This window comes from Plutella xylostella, chromosome 5 (genome assembly GCF_932276165.1).
Source record: "Plutella xylostella chromosome 5, ilPluXylo3.1, whole genome shotgun sequence".
Classification (NCBI taxonomy): domain Eukaryota; kingdom Metazoa; phylum Arthropoda; class Insecta; order Lepidoptera; family Plutellidae; genus Plutella; species Plutella xylostella.
In genome coordinates, this window is record NC_063985.1 from 1,197,592 (window position 1) to 1,214,550 (window position 16,959).

Sequence of the window (16,959 nt, forward strand, 5' to 3'; positions counted from 1 at the left end):
GCGAAATAAAACACAACAATCGTGTAATTGTAAACCGCAGATAATGCGGCAAAATCACTTTACCTAGTCTCTATCTATCTCTATCTGCATAACGGCAGAATCGTTACGATAGCGGCAGCGGGCGCTAATCACTGATAATGATAAGAGGCTCGACTCAACCCGTCAAGCGCACGCCGAGTGCGCGCGTGCAGCCGTTTCAGAGGGGAGTGGGGGGGCTGAAATTCACGCGTCTTATATACACGACCGCGCGACCGCGGCGCCCAAACGCCCCGCGTATACGCTAGCAACCGGACCGTTGAAATAACATGTGCAATATGTGTGTGAGAGACATCGCGCCGGCTGTCGTGGAGGCCCCGCCGCCGAAGACTAGACCTAACCGGAGCATAGAACGCATGAAGCTGAAGCACAACATCGTGACGGATCCCACTGATGAGGAGAAGCTCCGGGAGGTGGCCTACCAGCCCGACCTGCTGGCCGTCTCCACGCAGTACACCAAGCTCGGCTACGACCTGGTGAAGCAGGCGGCGCATCGGATACAGGAGACCAAGACTTATGTGTAAGTATGATTTCTTTTTTTTGTGAAAGAAGTTTGAGAGTTTTTGTTGCCAGCCAGTGTTTGTATCACAGACCTGGTATTGTTTGTATTATGTGGAGTTTAGCATGTAACAATGCTGGATGCAATAGCATTATGCCTTTAACCGTTAACGTATGAAGTGATTGAAAAGGTCATGAAAACACAATGCCTGAAGATTGTCCCGCATCTCGAATGTACAGTAAAGTTGTTGTATAGGTACAGTGTACAATTGCAGTCGGTGAAAATAGTTTTTCAGTATCGTTGCCAAGGTTTTACTGAATTACTTTTGATGTTTCCATGCAATGCTCTCTCTCCACAGTGTTTTAAATGGAACATTCATGAATAATAGTGAAAGTGGTGTTGCTATTTTAGGTTTGGACACATTTGGCATAGTAAAGTCTTAATATAGAATACCTAGATCTAGTTCGTTAGCGAAACGAATCAATGCGAGGTCGTTAGTACTTGTCATGATTTTTTCCTGCCAGTTCTACCAGATATAGTGATTTGGGTCATATTGAGATTAATTTATTTGTACTTTTATAGTACAATTTGCAATTAGTGCTAATTTAACTTGAACCTTCCGTACCAAATATAATTACGAGAATATTTTCTTCTTTCATATTATACAATAAGTAAGTCGTACTTATTAGAGCGAAAGGTTTCCGTAGTTGAGTTGACATGATCATAAATACTACGGTGAAACTCAATAGTCAAATCTTAATTAAGCCTAGAATTTTACATCCTACCTGACCTACACCAGCACCCTGTCTGCTCTTGCCTTCATCCTACCTGCATCTCATCTGAATCCCACCTGGAAGGATACCGTTCAGCTACCTCCACCCAGTCTGAACCGTGCTGAAAGGCACGTCGCTTCAGAGAATGTATACCATTCAGCCATTCATTCGATGTCATCTTGTTATGAAACCCACGGCCAGGTATAAACATTCTCAAACAATGGAATACAGGCTTTATTCAACGATTATAAAGGTCATAAAAGATTTATAGTTCAAGCAGCACGTGCTATACTTTCTCACGGTTCATAAGTACCTTAGAAGTAATTCAGTGTTGTATTTGTATGTAATTCGCGATGTGTTGATAATTGCCAGGCGATCATGATAAGCATGCTCATATTTTATTATCATTCGGTATAATGGTACCTATTAAACATTATTTATAATAACCTTATCACCATGCTGTTATATACTTTATCTATAATAAAAAAAAAACTAAAATATAACTGTAGGTATCGACAAATAAATAGCGATAGTTATATTTCTTCATCACATGTCGTAAAACCGTAAAACTTTTGTTTCAATATTGAAATCTTCGACGTTCATGTTCAAATAACTTGAATATATTTTATACCTAAGAATAATAATAATCGACGCGACCACGTAGCAATATAGTAAGAATATATTAAAACAAAATAATAACGACACACACATCGCAGCTCCTACAGTTTAAAAACCCGCTATAAAAAGTAGGAAACAAGGAAATATTATGATGTAAAGACGATAGGTATATTTAAAATATTATCAAGATAGAAAAATTCAAGTGCTATTACTTATGTATCTTTAATTGAGTGTACATCAATTTGGGATAAGCCAGTAGTATCACGGGATGGACGAGTGACGTTAGACGTGAATCACGCTTGTTTTCAGCAAGAAGTTGCTACTGAAATAATTTCAAGTGCCAATGACTCTTGCATAATACTTATACTTACACGCATTGTCGACCTAGAACATCTGTCGGAAAGTTCATCGTGTCCCATATCCAAGTTCACAAAGTTGACAGGATTAACGAACTGTATAATGTGTATGGAACTCATTTTGCTAACACCTAGTCGTAACCATGGTCAGTATTATGAAAGCTTCTGAAACTCTCCAATAATAAAACAATATTTTTGGGCGTGTGTCAATCTGTGATAGCGTTTTGATAACCAGAATAATTCTCCTAAAGATTATCGTAATATTATTATCTTTCGGCTTATATAAGTGAACAATTGAAGCAATAATATATGTATACATTTTTTTATTTAAATAAACCGCATTTATTCTGATACACTGCCCTTGTATGCACTGAAGTGTTAATAAGTTAACACGACAGTAAGTTAACACGTTAATGGTCCATATTACACTTTCAATTTAAAGGAAGTCCAAAAATTTAAAATACGAGGTCAATTATGTGCAGTAGATAACTCCTTGACAGTGCAATACATTCAAAACGCCCAAAAGATTCGTAAAACTTACACTTAAAATAAAATCTGCGCTTTAAAACGCTTTATCTGATGAGCAATTAGCTCAGTTGAATGTAAGTCATAAATAAACATTGTACAAACCCATAAGAAGGCTACATTTAAAGAAATGCCACGGGCCCGTTGAGGATAAAATTATAAAGTCGTATTTCTTAAAAGGGCCCGCGAGAAAGGATTTCTGGTTAAAAATAACTGCGGATGCACCAGCCGTAGCGATGTTACCTGTCTGTGTATTATGTACCATACTTGTATTTACACGGTTATTTCAATGTAATCTTATAACCTGCTGCTCTACTTTCGATTTTGTTTACTTACTTTACAGAATGTTTTAGAAAACGAATTGAGTTTTCCCAAGTCGATTATCCAGACCCAGAAACAAGGCATGCCCAGTTATCATTTTGTCGCATTTGATCTCAATTAAAATATATCTCAACATACCTCCACAATCACATGATTCCTCTCGTACTCTCGTGTTTACTGAAGACAATAACAATAACCGTATAGTGTACGTCATCGCGAGCTGCGCACCGAGCGACGACGACGTCGGGTGACGCAAAAATACTCGTTTATTGTAGGTATATGTATAATAGGTCGGTAGTACGAAGCTACATTTCTCCAGAATCACTAGTCGCTAAGTATTTAGAATTAAGAATTATCTGCCAATGTACTTTCAATTCAAATAATGAGTTGTGAGTTATGACTATCCATTGCAGATTCAATCTCGCTGTCTTCATTGATAACTCAACTGAAAAGTTTAACATCTGTAAAACCTAAATCATAAAAAGTCTGCTTATCATATTTTCGTGTCTGTTCATTTGATTTAATACTAGAATTACCCCTGATGTTTTATCGGGTCATTGACGGTTGATGACACGATATTGATGATCTGAGTGTGAAATATGTATAATACACATTCATAGTATGTTCTTGATGATGCTCTTATAGTGCCAATAGTATTAGTCATGTAGTAAAGATCACGGTTCTATATGAATATTATGAAATATCAATATTACTCACTACCTCTACTTTCAGGTATAGCTTTTGGTAATTATTATCATCATCAGATTTCTATATCTACTATATTCCCTGACTAATTGGCTACATAACACTCTGTCCTCGACCTTCCTTATACAAGCATAATTCTTCGGTCCAGCGGATTTTGGAAATTTTACAACATGATCGGCAAATTATAATAAATATATTCATTCAAAATTCAAACTAAGTCTAGACATTGCAGCGCAAAAACCTAAATCATCCGAAGATTCAGTCTCCATCCTGAGATTAGATTTTAAAGTGTTTATTGTACTACAGGCCCACTGCAATGGAACGCAATTGGAATATTACAATTATGCGTCCACAATTAGCATCCAATGAGTGTAATGGCGCTGTTAAACTGATCGCATACCGGAGCTAATTATTGTAAATAGCCTGGCTGTGTGGGATCACTGAAGGATTTAACATTTAACATTTAACTGCAACGATTTGAATTTTAAATTTACAGTGACGATGACGACGTGGGATCGTTTTGTAAATTATTTTTAGTGGCTATGAAAGAAAGAAAGAAATAAATAAACATTTATTTGACACACTGAACAATAAAAACAGAAACAAAAAAGAATACTACATTTTTTATTTCAAAAAACAGAAAACAATACAATACAAACAATCAAGGTTGCTGTCCAGAGCGTCAAAAAGGCACCAGCTCAGCATGTGATGTGGCTATGAAGTAACCATTCAGCTTGGTATCTGAATCATAATGTTTTAATAAGTAGAGATACTTTTCACTTGACTTCAGTTAAAATATTGGGGTCAATATCATAAAGAGGTTCACAGGGTGAAGAGGTCATTAAAAGCTTGTTGACATTGATGTCTATAAGTGATCTATCTTCTAGAACAATTCAGAGGCTGAAAAAATACACTGAATAATATATTGAAGTGGAAATGCCGAAATTCAATTCTTATCGTTACTTTCGCATATTTCAGACAATATTTAATTAATGAAGCTACAGATATATTATTTTGACTATTATTGTTTTATGTTTATGTATTACGTCAATAATATTATTCGTACGTTGTGTTTGCGTCATTTCATGAAAACAAGACTGTTTAAACGACGCCTAGGACTGGTCAGTTACAGCCGAAGGCTTTGGTTTGGTTTTTTTTGAAGACACTGAGATAATTTTAAATCATTAGTTTCGTATAGGTAAACATCATATGAGATCCAGGTGTTGATATAGAATTGTATGTTACATAAATATTATCAATAATTACTTACTAATGATTATATCTCGCCCTTAATGACAACTCTTCATTAGAAGTACCTACTTACCTAGTATTTGCTGCATCATCATAATTCTTCAAATTGTTGGAACTTTTCCGAATGACGTCACGAGTGTCCACTCAACCACCCATCACTTCAAATGTGGAAACTTTCATCATTAAATTTATGAGGCGTAAGTGTGAATTAATTTAGGATAAGTGTTTATTTTATATTCACCAACGGCAGTGAGGCGTTTAGTGAAATGAAAATAAAATTAAAGTTCAAAGCGTACGACTCGTTTCTACGTCATCGTTAAAACGAAAGCCTGCAGACTGCATAATTTTGAACACTTTTTTTAACTCTTTCTGTCTGTATTTTAACGAGACCTTTGGCAACTTCGGAGCTGGTAACTGCTGGTTTATAAGAGTTATTCGATGTGTGGCGCCCCAATGCAATCTTAGATGTTTTAAAGTGATGGACCCCATACCAAGAATGTCATAGATAAAGGCAAAAGTTTGTAAGTATTGATAAGCTTCTACGCAGAATATAAACATTTTGATACTTATATAAGTACACAAAGATTTTTGGAAACTCGAAACCTCCCATCTGTTCGAGATAACGTTGACACACTTAAATTTTATCTATTATCTGATTGACTGTATACCTACTGTTGGTATTGTTATCAGCAATCAGTCATTGCACATGCACAATTACTTTGAACATAGGTATTTTTACGTACATAGATAAAAGCAAACGCAAAACTCCATATATTACAGTGAAATTTCATAAAAACCACCATAAGCTATACATTTCCCGTCTTTCGCTACGAATTAGAAAGTAAGTGTGCAATTTCGCATGGCCTTCGTGATTTTAGGCACGTAGCACGGTCTTATCACACCTGCACCCGCGTCACTCGATAACACGAGCCACGCTCAGTATCGGAGTAGCCCCCTTGAGAAACAGCTGATGCAATGTGGGGAAATGGCTTGATATGCGAAAGTGCAATTGAAATATTTGTTATGTCGTCATGAAACCGATGAACTATGCGACAGATTCCCAGGCGGACTTTCACTGACTGACTGAGTACATTAATATTTTATTCTATTCTAGAGTACTTACATACTATATACCTATCTACTTATATCTATTTATCACTACATAGGCATAGGTATGTGAGTTGTTGATTACACAGCCTCGGAAAAACAGGAAATGCACTAATACCTCATTTATTTACTCTTTATCAGATAAGCATGTGTTTTAGGGGAAAATATATTGCCAACTTATTAGCATGCAGCTACTTGCTATAAACATGTTTATCTCAAACATACGTTAAAGAGAAAAATATATGTTATCGTAACTTCACAGTTACCAGTACGTAACTAAAGCAACAAACAAAGACAATTGACTTGGAAGTACGTAAATATGGAGCAAACCAATACGCAAATGATATCCAATCTACTTAATAGAATAGATATAAGATTTGAATCTACAAAGACCGGTAAATTAAACGATAGTGTTTATCGTACCGTCGCTAGTCTCACTAATCACGCACAAGTCAACCACGGTACGTCTATTACTCGTTGGTTATCAGCAATCTCACACTCGGTTAGTGCATGAATAGTCTAGTGCGCTACTGATTAGTTAAACTTTGCAATCCACGTGCGGTAATGAATTATAACAGGTTTTAACTGATACTCGTACTTTAAAAATATATAATCACACAGAAAATAATCTATGTAAATAGAATGTAGAATGTAGCACAATCGCACACTGCTAGACATACATAGGTTACGCGAGTGCCACAGCACTGTCCTCAGCCTTCTCCATCGGTTACCTGGCTAAAGTCAGCACCCCATTATTCTTCTTCTAGTGCCTCTCCACTACTGGAGGTTGGCGGTCAGTTCTGCATAAGTACTCCTCTCTATTCTTCGGCAAGCGCATCAGCTGTACTACGCTGACTCCCGTCCATTCTCTTATATTACGGAGCCACGACATCCTCCTTCTGCCTACGCGTCGTTTCCCCTCCACTCCAAAACTAACGCACCATAATCATTATCCAGCTATACCCGGCTCTTCGCCACTTCAGCAGGTCACCAATAAATGTTGAACCCTGACCTCTTCCCCACAGAGTGCTGACCCGCTGCACGCAGCCGTTCCACGTGGCGCTGGCCGCGCTGGTGCTGCTGGCGTGGCTGGCGCGGCCCGGCGCCGCCGTGGGAACCGCGCGCGGCTGGCGGGCGCTGTACGTGGCAGCTGTCGCCACGCATCTCGGCGCGCAAGTGTGGATGACGCTTATTTCTGGTGAGTGGAGTGTTAGATTTGTTTATTTATTGATACACAAAACAGTGCTTTATACAAGGCAATACAATAATAACAGGGTTACAGCTTAGTTCTAGTATTAGCACCAACCTTATATGTAAACAGCCTGATTTGGATTAAGGATTTCTAGAAGCTCAAAAAAGTAGGTGTGTGCGGTGTTGTCACTCCAGTGTGTTATGGAGGCGATAGTAGAAGCAGGTAGAAGTGTCCTACCCACTTCTTCACAAAAGTTAGATTCATCTATTGTTGGATGGGCAGTTTGGAGGTGTTTCTGAGTACCGAAAATATGTGATCATGTGCCATGTGTGGCAAGGAAACGTCCGAATTCAAATGCGTAGTTAATCATGATACTGTAAAATCCCGTCAGGTAGTAACGGTTTCGATAGTGACGCATCGGTGTTTGCGTATCGCTGGGATTTTTGTGGGTGTGTACTTATACTGAGACAAATCTTGATTTATCAAGTTTCTCTGACAGGATTTTACAGAAGCAAGATTTATCTGGATTCGGTTTTTCCTCGTGACATCTTTATACTAAATTGTCTGTTGTTTATCAGACAGTGATTGTGATTACGGTAAACAGTATAAGTTATTTTCCACGACTCTTCAGTCAAGATACGATATGCCAGGATATTCCAGAATATAACTAGTGAGCTGATTTCATTCGTACCACTTATAAGTATCATCTATATTTTATTCGTATTTTTTTTACAGTAACTACGTACCTAGTTATTTATGTACAAGATACTTAATTATATTCATATGCTTCTTTTCTAAAGATATTATTTACTACTCGTATCACGTGCTTACATAGCGTCTAATAATGCAATCAGGTGTTGACATCAATTATTGTGAGCTCTTCAGATTAAAAAATCGATTGTCTTTCGCCTTTTTATTTTGCCGTACTTAATCAGTTAAGATAATTGAATAGCAGTTTTATCGATTAACTATAATGATGTTCGATTCGAAACGTTTAAAGATACTAGGTATAAAGAAATATTCCAGGAAAGCTTCAATAATAATCATTAGACTATTAGATCTACCTACATTAAGGTTTAATGACTTCATCGCATAACAACACAACTGCAATTTCTTGTATGGACAAGTGGTTAACATTATCTCTGCAAATATTATTCATGTTAACTGTCATCTTTGCTGTGTGAAAACAAGGTTTAAGTATACCGATGGGCTGCCGACATTGCCTCATCTTATTAATCATTCATTTTATGATATCGGAGGACAGTAAGCTGACAAGTAGTTAAATAAGCATGAAGCCAGAAAAACGCCTGGATCCCTGGATGTAGGAAACATGTCTCATAGCAATCGAATTGAATTTGCAATATTAACAGCGAAGAAGTGTAAGTGGAAATATACATGATCATGATTGGTAGTCATAGCTGAGACTAGGAATACTATTAGTGACAACTTCTTGAATAACATAAGTAATTTAATTTCAAAATAGCATTAGTATGTGGTAGTATCGACTTCTCAACTTATTTCCCTCCACAGCTTTATCACTTATACTTCACTTTACCTGAAGACGGTAGTTAAATTATACTAATAAGGGCAAATTATATTACACGTTGTAAACCTTGTTAAAATTACATCATCGTTGTTCGCGATGGGCGTTCACGAAGCGGGTCGGTTCTGAGAATTCTGGCCCCCACAGCGGTCTCACGAGAGCATTTAAGTACTAAATAATTGCAAATAATGTCCGAAAGTCATTGACAGAGGATGTTAACCATTACATCTACAATTTTAATTGAATGTTTTAGTTTTTTGTTAGCTGGATCAGGTCATGTATTTATACAGGTTACAGTTGTTTTAATTAGTAAAGCCATGATTTCTACTAAGTTACTGCAGTCAAGTACCTATCGTTGAATTTCGAGTGAAACCTTTCAAATGGGTTCTAAGGTAATGGTACGGTACTATTATCTCTCTAAGTTGAGGTTATTGTGTTGTTGTTATTAAAACGCCAAAAGATAAATTAAGTTTCGCGGTTTATGATTAATGATATCATATTGTTTTATGTTTACGAATTATGATGTACTATACGATACGATAATGATAAAAAATATTATAATCCAAGGATGAAGAGTTGATTATACTTAAACTAAGTGACACATTTTTGTTACTACCTCGGAGGTCTTAATCTACCGTTTTAGAAATAGTTATGCGGTAGTTCATGATTGCAGCCATAACTGTATTCCACAGACAGCATCGGAAGGACTGAAATCAGCATTCTTCATCTTCACCTTCTGGTAATTAGTCCCTCGTTAGTCTTCATATTCTTAATACTAGGGTAATTAGGTATATTTTATAACCTGCCAAGTATATTTTATTGTGTCAAAAGACTGCTGGCTATTTTCAAATAAACTTAATTTATTAGTTAGCTATCGTCCTTCCTAATTCCATGGTAGCAATTAAATTTATTAATATCTCTCACAGAATAGTTAAAAATCTTGGTAGATCAAGAACTAGTTTAACCGGCCTATTTACATTCCCAAGAATTAAAGATATGCTACGTGGTCAACGGTTTAGCGGCCCAGAAGAGGCGGTCGAAGCTTACAAATCAGCTGTTTTGACAGTATCCACTTCAGACTGGAATTACTGTTTCAATGATTGGTTTAATCGAATGAAAAAGTGCATTGAATGTCACGGAGACTACTTTGAAAAACAATAAAAGTAAATAATATTATGATATCTTTGTACTTTTTTCTATTCCCGATCGTTTCGGTATCGCCCTCGTAAGTAATAAAAATTACCGACATTTATTTTGCGCACATTTTATTAGTATATACCTACCAGATATTATCATTATACGTCGACTGATGTTGAATATGTACCTACATAAGTATATTATAGATATTATAGTTACTCGCGCGCGCACTGAAATTTGGACCATTGCGTTTGATTCGTACCCATAATATATGAACATATTCATGAGTATGTATTGAGCATCCGACTGTCGATGACGTAGGTTACTATGTACTTACCCACATGAGTACATAAGTACATAGAGGGTGCTCCAGAGACCCTCCGGGTCAGTACTCGACTAAATGATTGGCATCAATTCTTCTATCATTGATATGACCTTATCATATCACCTTACCTTTTTGCGCGGCCAAAAATAGCTATAGGCACCTACCTATTACCTACCTGTGTATAGGCGTATAGACTATATTATTATAGTATAGCGCATAGGTACACTCGTACTGAGTCCGATACGTACCTATATTAGATAAGGGACAATAGATACAAGTAAAATACTTATCCAAAGTTTGTGTTACAAAGAGTAACATGGTAACAAGAATATATACTTACCATATAATTATGTATGTATACAAAACCAGCAATACCATAGTTAATATCATACATTCATGTAAGTAAGTAAGTAATTTAATAATAAACACTAATTAAGAAAAAGAGGTGTTTCTTGGCTGTTAAATATTTATTACCTTACTGTAGAGGCGCATACTATCATTATACTGGGCGGCGACTATACAATCGAAACATGTCACATAGAGGTATAAATAATTTACATTGTAAAGGCCAAAGGGCTGGATAGTTGTTAATTGCAACCTAAATTGTACTGTAGAAGTTTCCATTCGGTTATTAACACTTTTGATTAGTAATATACCTAGAAAAGTAGCTGTATTATTGTACTGTGGGTTTCTGAAATTAACCTATGCTAAGTATAAGCAAAATTATAGGTACCTACCTACACAAATTTCAGATGCTATGCCCTGATAAAACCTTGACATACTTTATATGCACTCATTTAATTTACAAACTCAACATAGCAACTATCTACTTACATCAGCAATATGTTGCGATGAATGAACTCTGCTCTGTTACATCATTTTGTCAAGTGTAATGTGTAGGGAATGCCTAGACGAACAGTCAGACGGCACATGTTAATTACCTATACATATAGCTCATACGAGTAATGTCTATTTATTAAATGGATTTTATTACATTTCTTACTTTCCGACTACCTATAGCATGTGTCAGTCGGTCACTTTTATACATTATCAACCTTATACTGATACTTACAATAATTATTAATTATAGCTAGGCTTATTAACAAGGCATCTAAGAGGACTGACATTCTCACATGTTCTTTGGGTGAGTTCGTAAAGGTTATGTTAAGGCCCTGTTTCACAATGTCTGGTTAGGGGCTACCTGTGGGATAAAATACATGCTGTCACCGTCAAAAAAATAATATCAGAGAGTGACAGCATGTATTTTATCTCACAGGTAGCCACTAACCAGACATTGTGAAACAGGGCCTAAATATGTTAAGTGTTGATTAGTTTATTGTGTTTATTATTATTTGTATATCTTGTTATGAAAGTTTGTGTTATTGTTTGATGTTTCTATATTATTGTGTTAGGTGTATCCTGTTAGATAATATAAGTATTAGAAATAAATAAATAAATAAATAATAAACACTGGAGTGCGTTTAGGGTTTGTCACCATGGAGAAAGGATCTATGCTAATCTTCCTGGCTGCCTGGATTATCATCAGCAGTAAGAATCTGGTCGTGCTCCGGACTTCTATAAAGTTCAGTTGATTCGGCACTTCTAGGGTTACTTTCGTCCAATCTATCAAAAGAAACATCTTAACCTCCCCTAGTCAAGCGAAACACCCTGAGCCGCTCTAACCTCTCCCTCCCTCCCCAGGCGTGGTGCTGTACTTCTCCCTCCCCCGGCACGAGTTCGGTCGCGTTCAGGCGGTGCTGTTCCCCGTGTACTTCGCCTTCAACGCCGGCGTCAGCCTGCTGGCGCTGCTGGGCTACCTGCAGCTGCAGTGTGTTACTGGCTTCCAGAGGACCAGCTGGGTGCAGGTTGGTGCTTTTCATACGATTGTTTTAATGGTAGAGTGGAGACCACGTAGAGGCATCTACTCTACATGTCACGTATTTTCTTGAGAGTACGTGGAGAGTACGGACAGGCATCTCCCTCTACACCAACGGATGAGGAAGGTAGAGATAGTTATGGTACTCCTTATAGAGCTCTTTTAAGTGGGTGAAGCAGTAGAGTTACATCTTTTTTATGCCAGAGTGGAGACTACGTAGAGGCGTCTACTCTACACGAAGGGATGAGGAAGGTAGAGACTGTTTGGTGCTCCTTCTTGAAGTCGATTAAGTGGGTAAAGCAGTAAAAGATTGTGTATGATGACTAAAGGAAATCAAGAGGAGCTTCTTTCTGCTAACTTAGCGCTTAACTTATAGGGAAGACATAACGAAGACGACATTCAACATTTACATATAAATAAGAAAGATTAGTGTTTATCTAAATGCACTATAAATACTCGGATCCGCTTCCGTTTCGCTTAAGAAAATTAAATCTGCATAAAGAAATAGCCTTCATAATAACCTTTGAAGTAAATTGAATTGCATTGTGATCACTCGCTAAGTGCCATCAAGGCTACCAAGCGGAACAGGCAATACTTTATGTTATTGTGGCAATAAAATGAATGCATTATTCTGATTGGATACGTAAAATCAATAAAGACTCAGCATACATAGCAGGTTGCGGTAAGGAACCCTATGGCAACTGAACGGCAACTGTATGGCAACCACCTAAGTTTTCATGCCATGATTCGTATTTTTTGTGAAAGTTTGTCAATTCCTTTTATTTCTTTATCATACCTTCACTTTATTTGTTTGTTTTGATAGGAGCTATCTTAATTTGACGACATGATTAAGTATATCCGTTTGGATACGTTTATTAGCAACAGATTGCAAGGCACGTTTTCGACCATGCTTCTTACGGTCATTTAGTTAGGTAGTGACTGCTTATCAATGTTAAAGAAACGTAACCGATAGAACCCCTGATAAGTAAATTAATGAATGCAGTATATTGTCTCGTATTTAGATTGTATGTCATTTTTATGACCACAAAAATTGAGGTTAAAAAGGTTAATCCATATACAATTCCTGTCTGAGTAAGATTGTTACGGACTGATTTTATGGATTATTTGGATTTGATAATTAAATATTATGGAAGTGGAAAATTTTGATATGGAGATCGACCTACCTTACTTTTTGTAGTACAGACGTGACATGTTAAATTACTACTTATCCACTTCTTCATATCCTTCGCCCTTACTCTAGATATAACTAACGATTCATCATCATCAGCTTTTAAGTCATCCTCTGCTGGACATCGGCATCTCTTAATGACCGACACAACCTTCTCGTTAGAAAAGTACCTACTTATGTTCCTTGGCCACAACTTTCTGTCCTCTGCCTTCCTCATCCAACCAGCAACCCTTCTAGCGTTGGTTCAGTCCTACGCTAAGTTATAGATTCTTCGACCATTAACTACATCAGACTACCGCCATTGTAGTGACATAACTAAAATCCTAAAGTCGTAGTCAAAAGTTTTTATTCATCGAACAATATATTAGTTAATAATTATATTCTTTTATGAGCTCAATTTTATTACAAACTTTTCTACATTTAGAAAGTGCCCTGTGTCTTGGTAGAACTTAACCTAACCTTTCCCTCTTTTGTTTCCAGTTGGCACTGCTTCTATCGGTGTTCAGTATAGAGGCGTACGTGCGTCTGTACCTGGTGAAGCCCATGCTGCGCGCCAAGCACGTCAAGACGCAGATGGAAGAGTCGGCTGGAGGCGGCCAGGAGGTGAGGGTGCATTGGATATTGTTATTACACTCATGAGCAATGAAAACGTTTCACCGGCCATTGGCGTTCTGTGTGAGGGTACACCCGAGTCCGCGTTATTCTATGTTCTGTGTCTACATCACTGGAACTTTTTCATTGCTCTTGGAGTAGTTTTATTAATGAAGCTGAGAAGTGATTGGATCCTTGTACTGTTTTGGGACACCTTGAAGCTTTTGGTCCTTGCCACATAGGAATTCAGCTCTACCACTTGCTCGGCTCGGCTCTGCTACCATCCGAAAGTTTGTAGAGTATCTACCTACATTTAAGTGCATACTTTAATAATGTGACTGATAAAATCAAAGAGGCAAACAAACAAATAATCAGTAACTATCTGACAACATTAATAACATGATGCTTTGATATATTGCGGCTACCCTACGTGATCAATTCAATACCTACTCCTACTTACCATAATTTATTAGAAATGATAACGTTTAATCTGTATCTTCAACTATCACCTTAATCTCAGGATTAGTGTAGTGTTGTACCCTTATCTATTACTTAATACGCACATTGTTGTCCGCAGGTCGGTCGCCTAGTGTTGGGCGAGTTGGCTCACTGTCCACTCTACATGCGCGAGTTGAAGACCTTCAGAGCCTTCCACTCGTCCATAGCCATGGGCACCATGCTCGCCCTGGGCTGCTCCATCTACTCCACCATGATCATCGTGGACTCCATGTGCCACTAGAGCCATAGAGCCTTCAACACGGAACTACACCGCTGAGATTAAACTGCGAGTCGAATTTTAAAATTCAAATTCAGAATTTTGCTCTATCTCGGATCGCGCATCGTGATAGTTTATGATTAGATAGAGCTGTCATTTGTTTAGGTATCGCGATGTTTTGTTTTGTGGTGGTGCTGATTTTTGGCCCCTTTATTAATGATCGGTGATATCGATTAATTTATTGTATTGTAGAGGGGTTTCTAAAAGAAAAGTGGGAGATTTGACGAGGCGTCTAGTTCCGGAAAGATAAATCTGCGGATTTGTTTTCTATTAAAACAATGTAGTATAGGTGAAGTATTAAATTGTTTATTAGGTATAAGAAAATTATGGCTTTTGAGGCGCTGGTCGCATGTATCGTTTCCTAGAGAAACTTCGAGTGAGATATTTGGATTAAGCCGCGGTTCCATTGCTGCAGTTAGAGATCGCAATGAGTCGCTTAAAAAGGAAGTAGATTAGAAAGATCTTGCCAAGCTATTCGTAACGACTGCTAACTATGCACTCGTGCTATGTTAATGTTAATTAAATAATTATGTGGAAGCTGCCACAAGCTGACTGTAGGCTACTTGATCAATTAAAAGTTGCAGATGGGACTCTCGTTGCCTGCTCTCTAATTTCCTGCAATTACTGCCATAGTAAGTAGCGTAAAGTATGTAATCCTAAGTAGCGATAGTCTTGCCATCGTAATGTTAAAAACACGGATATTAAGTCCGCAGGAATTTATGGAGCTAGCAACTACAAATGTGATATCTGCTTAGCAATTTTTGCAGTTATATTTCACTCTGTGTATGCAGCAAGCATATTAATGTGAAATACTTATATGGAGTTGTCACTTCAGCAACTGTAGGGTCGAGATACGATGCAGTATTATATTAGTAGAATTTGTGCTAGTAAGTAATCGAATCATGTGAATGTTGTGTGTTTGAGTCTAGTCATCACTCAGCAAGCGAATCTTGTTTAGATGAAATAAATGTGCTAATGAAACCCGGGTTTAATCGCGCGCAGTCGTGCATGCGCTCAAGCAGCTTGCTAAAATATATTATGTTTAGCTCCAATTTCTCCATAGTTAGGTTAGAACATAACCTCCCTGGTTATTGCTTGACTTTTGACACAACTGTTAAGAATTTAATATGGAGATGACGTAGGTATAATTGATTAACCTTTCCCTGGCTACGATGTAACCGACTATTGTGAAATTGGAGCTTAGTATTTTAGGTACTTGGGTTAAATAACCATAGTATTTTAGTAATTAGGCATTATACTAAATGTAGAAAACCATATTTATGTCAATTACACAGTGATATTTAAAATGACTTAGTATTTTATTGCTTTTAAATGATCTGAAAGTTAAATGTAAGGTTTTGTTATTTATTTGAAAAGATGAATTTGAAAACATTTAAAATAAAAAATCTTACTTGTGATTATGACGTGTTGTTTATTGAAGTGGCCATCATTAAGTTCATTTTCAGAGGTGGAGGTAATTTTTTGGTAGGTACTCGCCAAGTACTCGCAGGTATAGGTATTGATGCCAGTGGCAGACGAAGGAGGATGCCAGCATCCATTGGGACTTCTATTTTTCTGACAACATTTCAAAAAAAATATAAAGAAATTATGTTCTACTCCGACCTACAGCTACTACGATTTAGGTACTAGGTAGGTATGTAATTTAAAGGTATACTTACAGAAATTTTAGATGTTAAAGTAGATCGGTCAAACTAGGTAGGTACCTACTTGGTAAATTGTGTGTTTCGAAGACTTAAAAGAACGATTTGTAAAGTCAGATCAAGAATCGAAACCATAAAAGGCAGTCAATTTGCCCGATCGCTGACTTTGGCAACTCATGAATGAATGCATGAAGATGTAGAAAAAATAAAACTTACGAAGGTTCCTGTTTCTTTTCGGCGCCAAATAATGTAGGTACTTATGTGATATGGTTAGGTAGGAAGTGGGTGGGGGTCAGTTATGGCGCCAAATCCAACCACACCAGTGAGGTCAGAGGCAGCACTGTGATAAGATCGGTCCTTAAAAAGTTAATTAAGTACTGAGTATGTATTTTAAAAGTTCCCACAAAAAACAGGCACCTCGCTTAACTTTTAGATAGGGAACTAGGTAGGTACTGAACTGACTGCATGAGACACTGCCT

The 16,959-nt window shown here is 37.3% G+C and overlaps 1 protein-coding gene across 1 annotated transcript; it reads left to right on the forward strand.

Annotated features, from left to right (window-relative positions):
- Positions 1 to 229: 229 nt before the first annotated feature.
- Positions 230 to 16,240, forward strand: LOC105394104 (transmembrane protein 205). The gene is made up of 5 exons (XM_011565944.3): positions 230 to 556; positions 7,217 to 7,389; positions 12,090 to 12,253; positions 13,934 to 14,056; positions 14,622 to 16,240. The coding sequence occupies exons 1-5, from the start codon at positions 306 to 308 to the stop codon at positions 14,781 to 14,783; spliced, it is 873 nt and encodes a 290-aa protein (XP_011564246.2). The 5' UTR covers positions 230 to 305; the 3' UTR covers positions 14,784 to 16,240.
- The last annotated feature ends 719 nt before the right edge of the window (positions 16,241 to 16,959 follow it).

Excerpts from the sequence above, each read along its gene's own strand:
- LOC105394104 (XM_011565944.3), top strand. The coding sequence starts at position 306 with ATGTGCAATATGTGTGTGAGAGACATCGCGCCGGCTGTCGTGGAGGCC. Across the intron at positions 7,390-12,089 it reads GTGGATGACGCTTATTTCTG|GCGTGGTGCTGTACTTCTCC; the intron begins GTGAGTGGAGTG and ends CTCCCTCCCCAG. Across the intron at positions 14,057-14,621 it reads CGGCTGGAGGCGGCCAGGAG|GTCGGTCGCCTAGTGTTGGG; the intron begins GTGAGGGTGCAT and ends TGTTGTCCGCAG.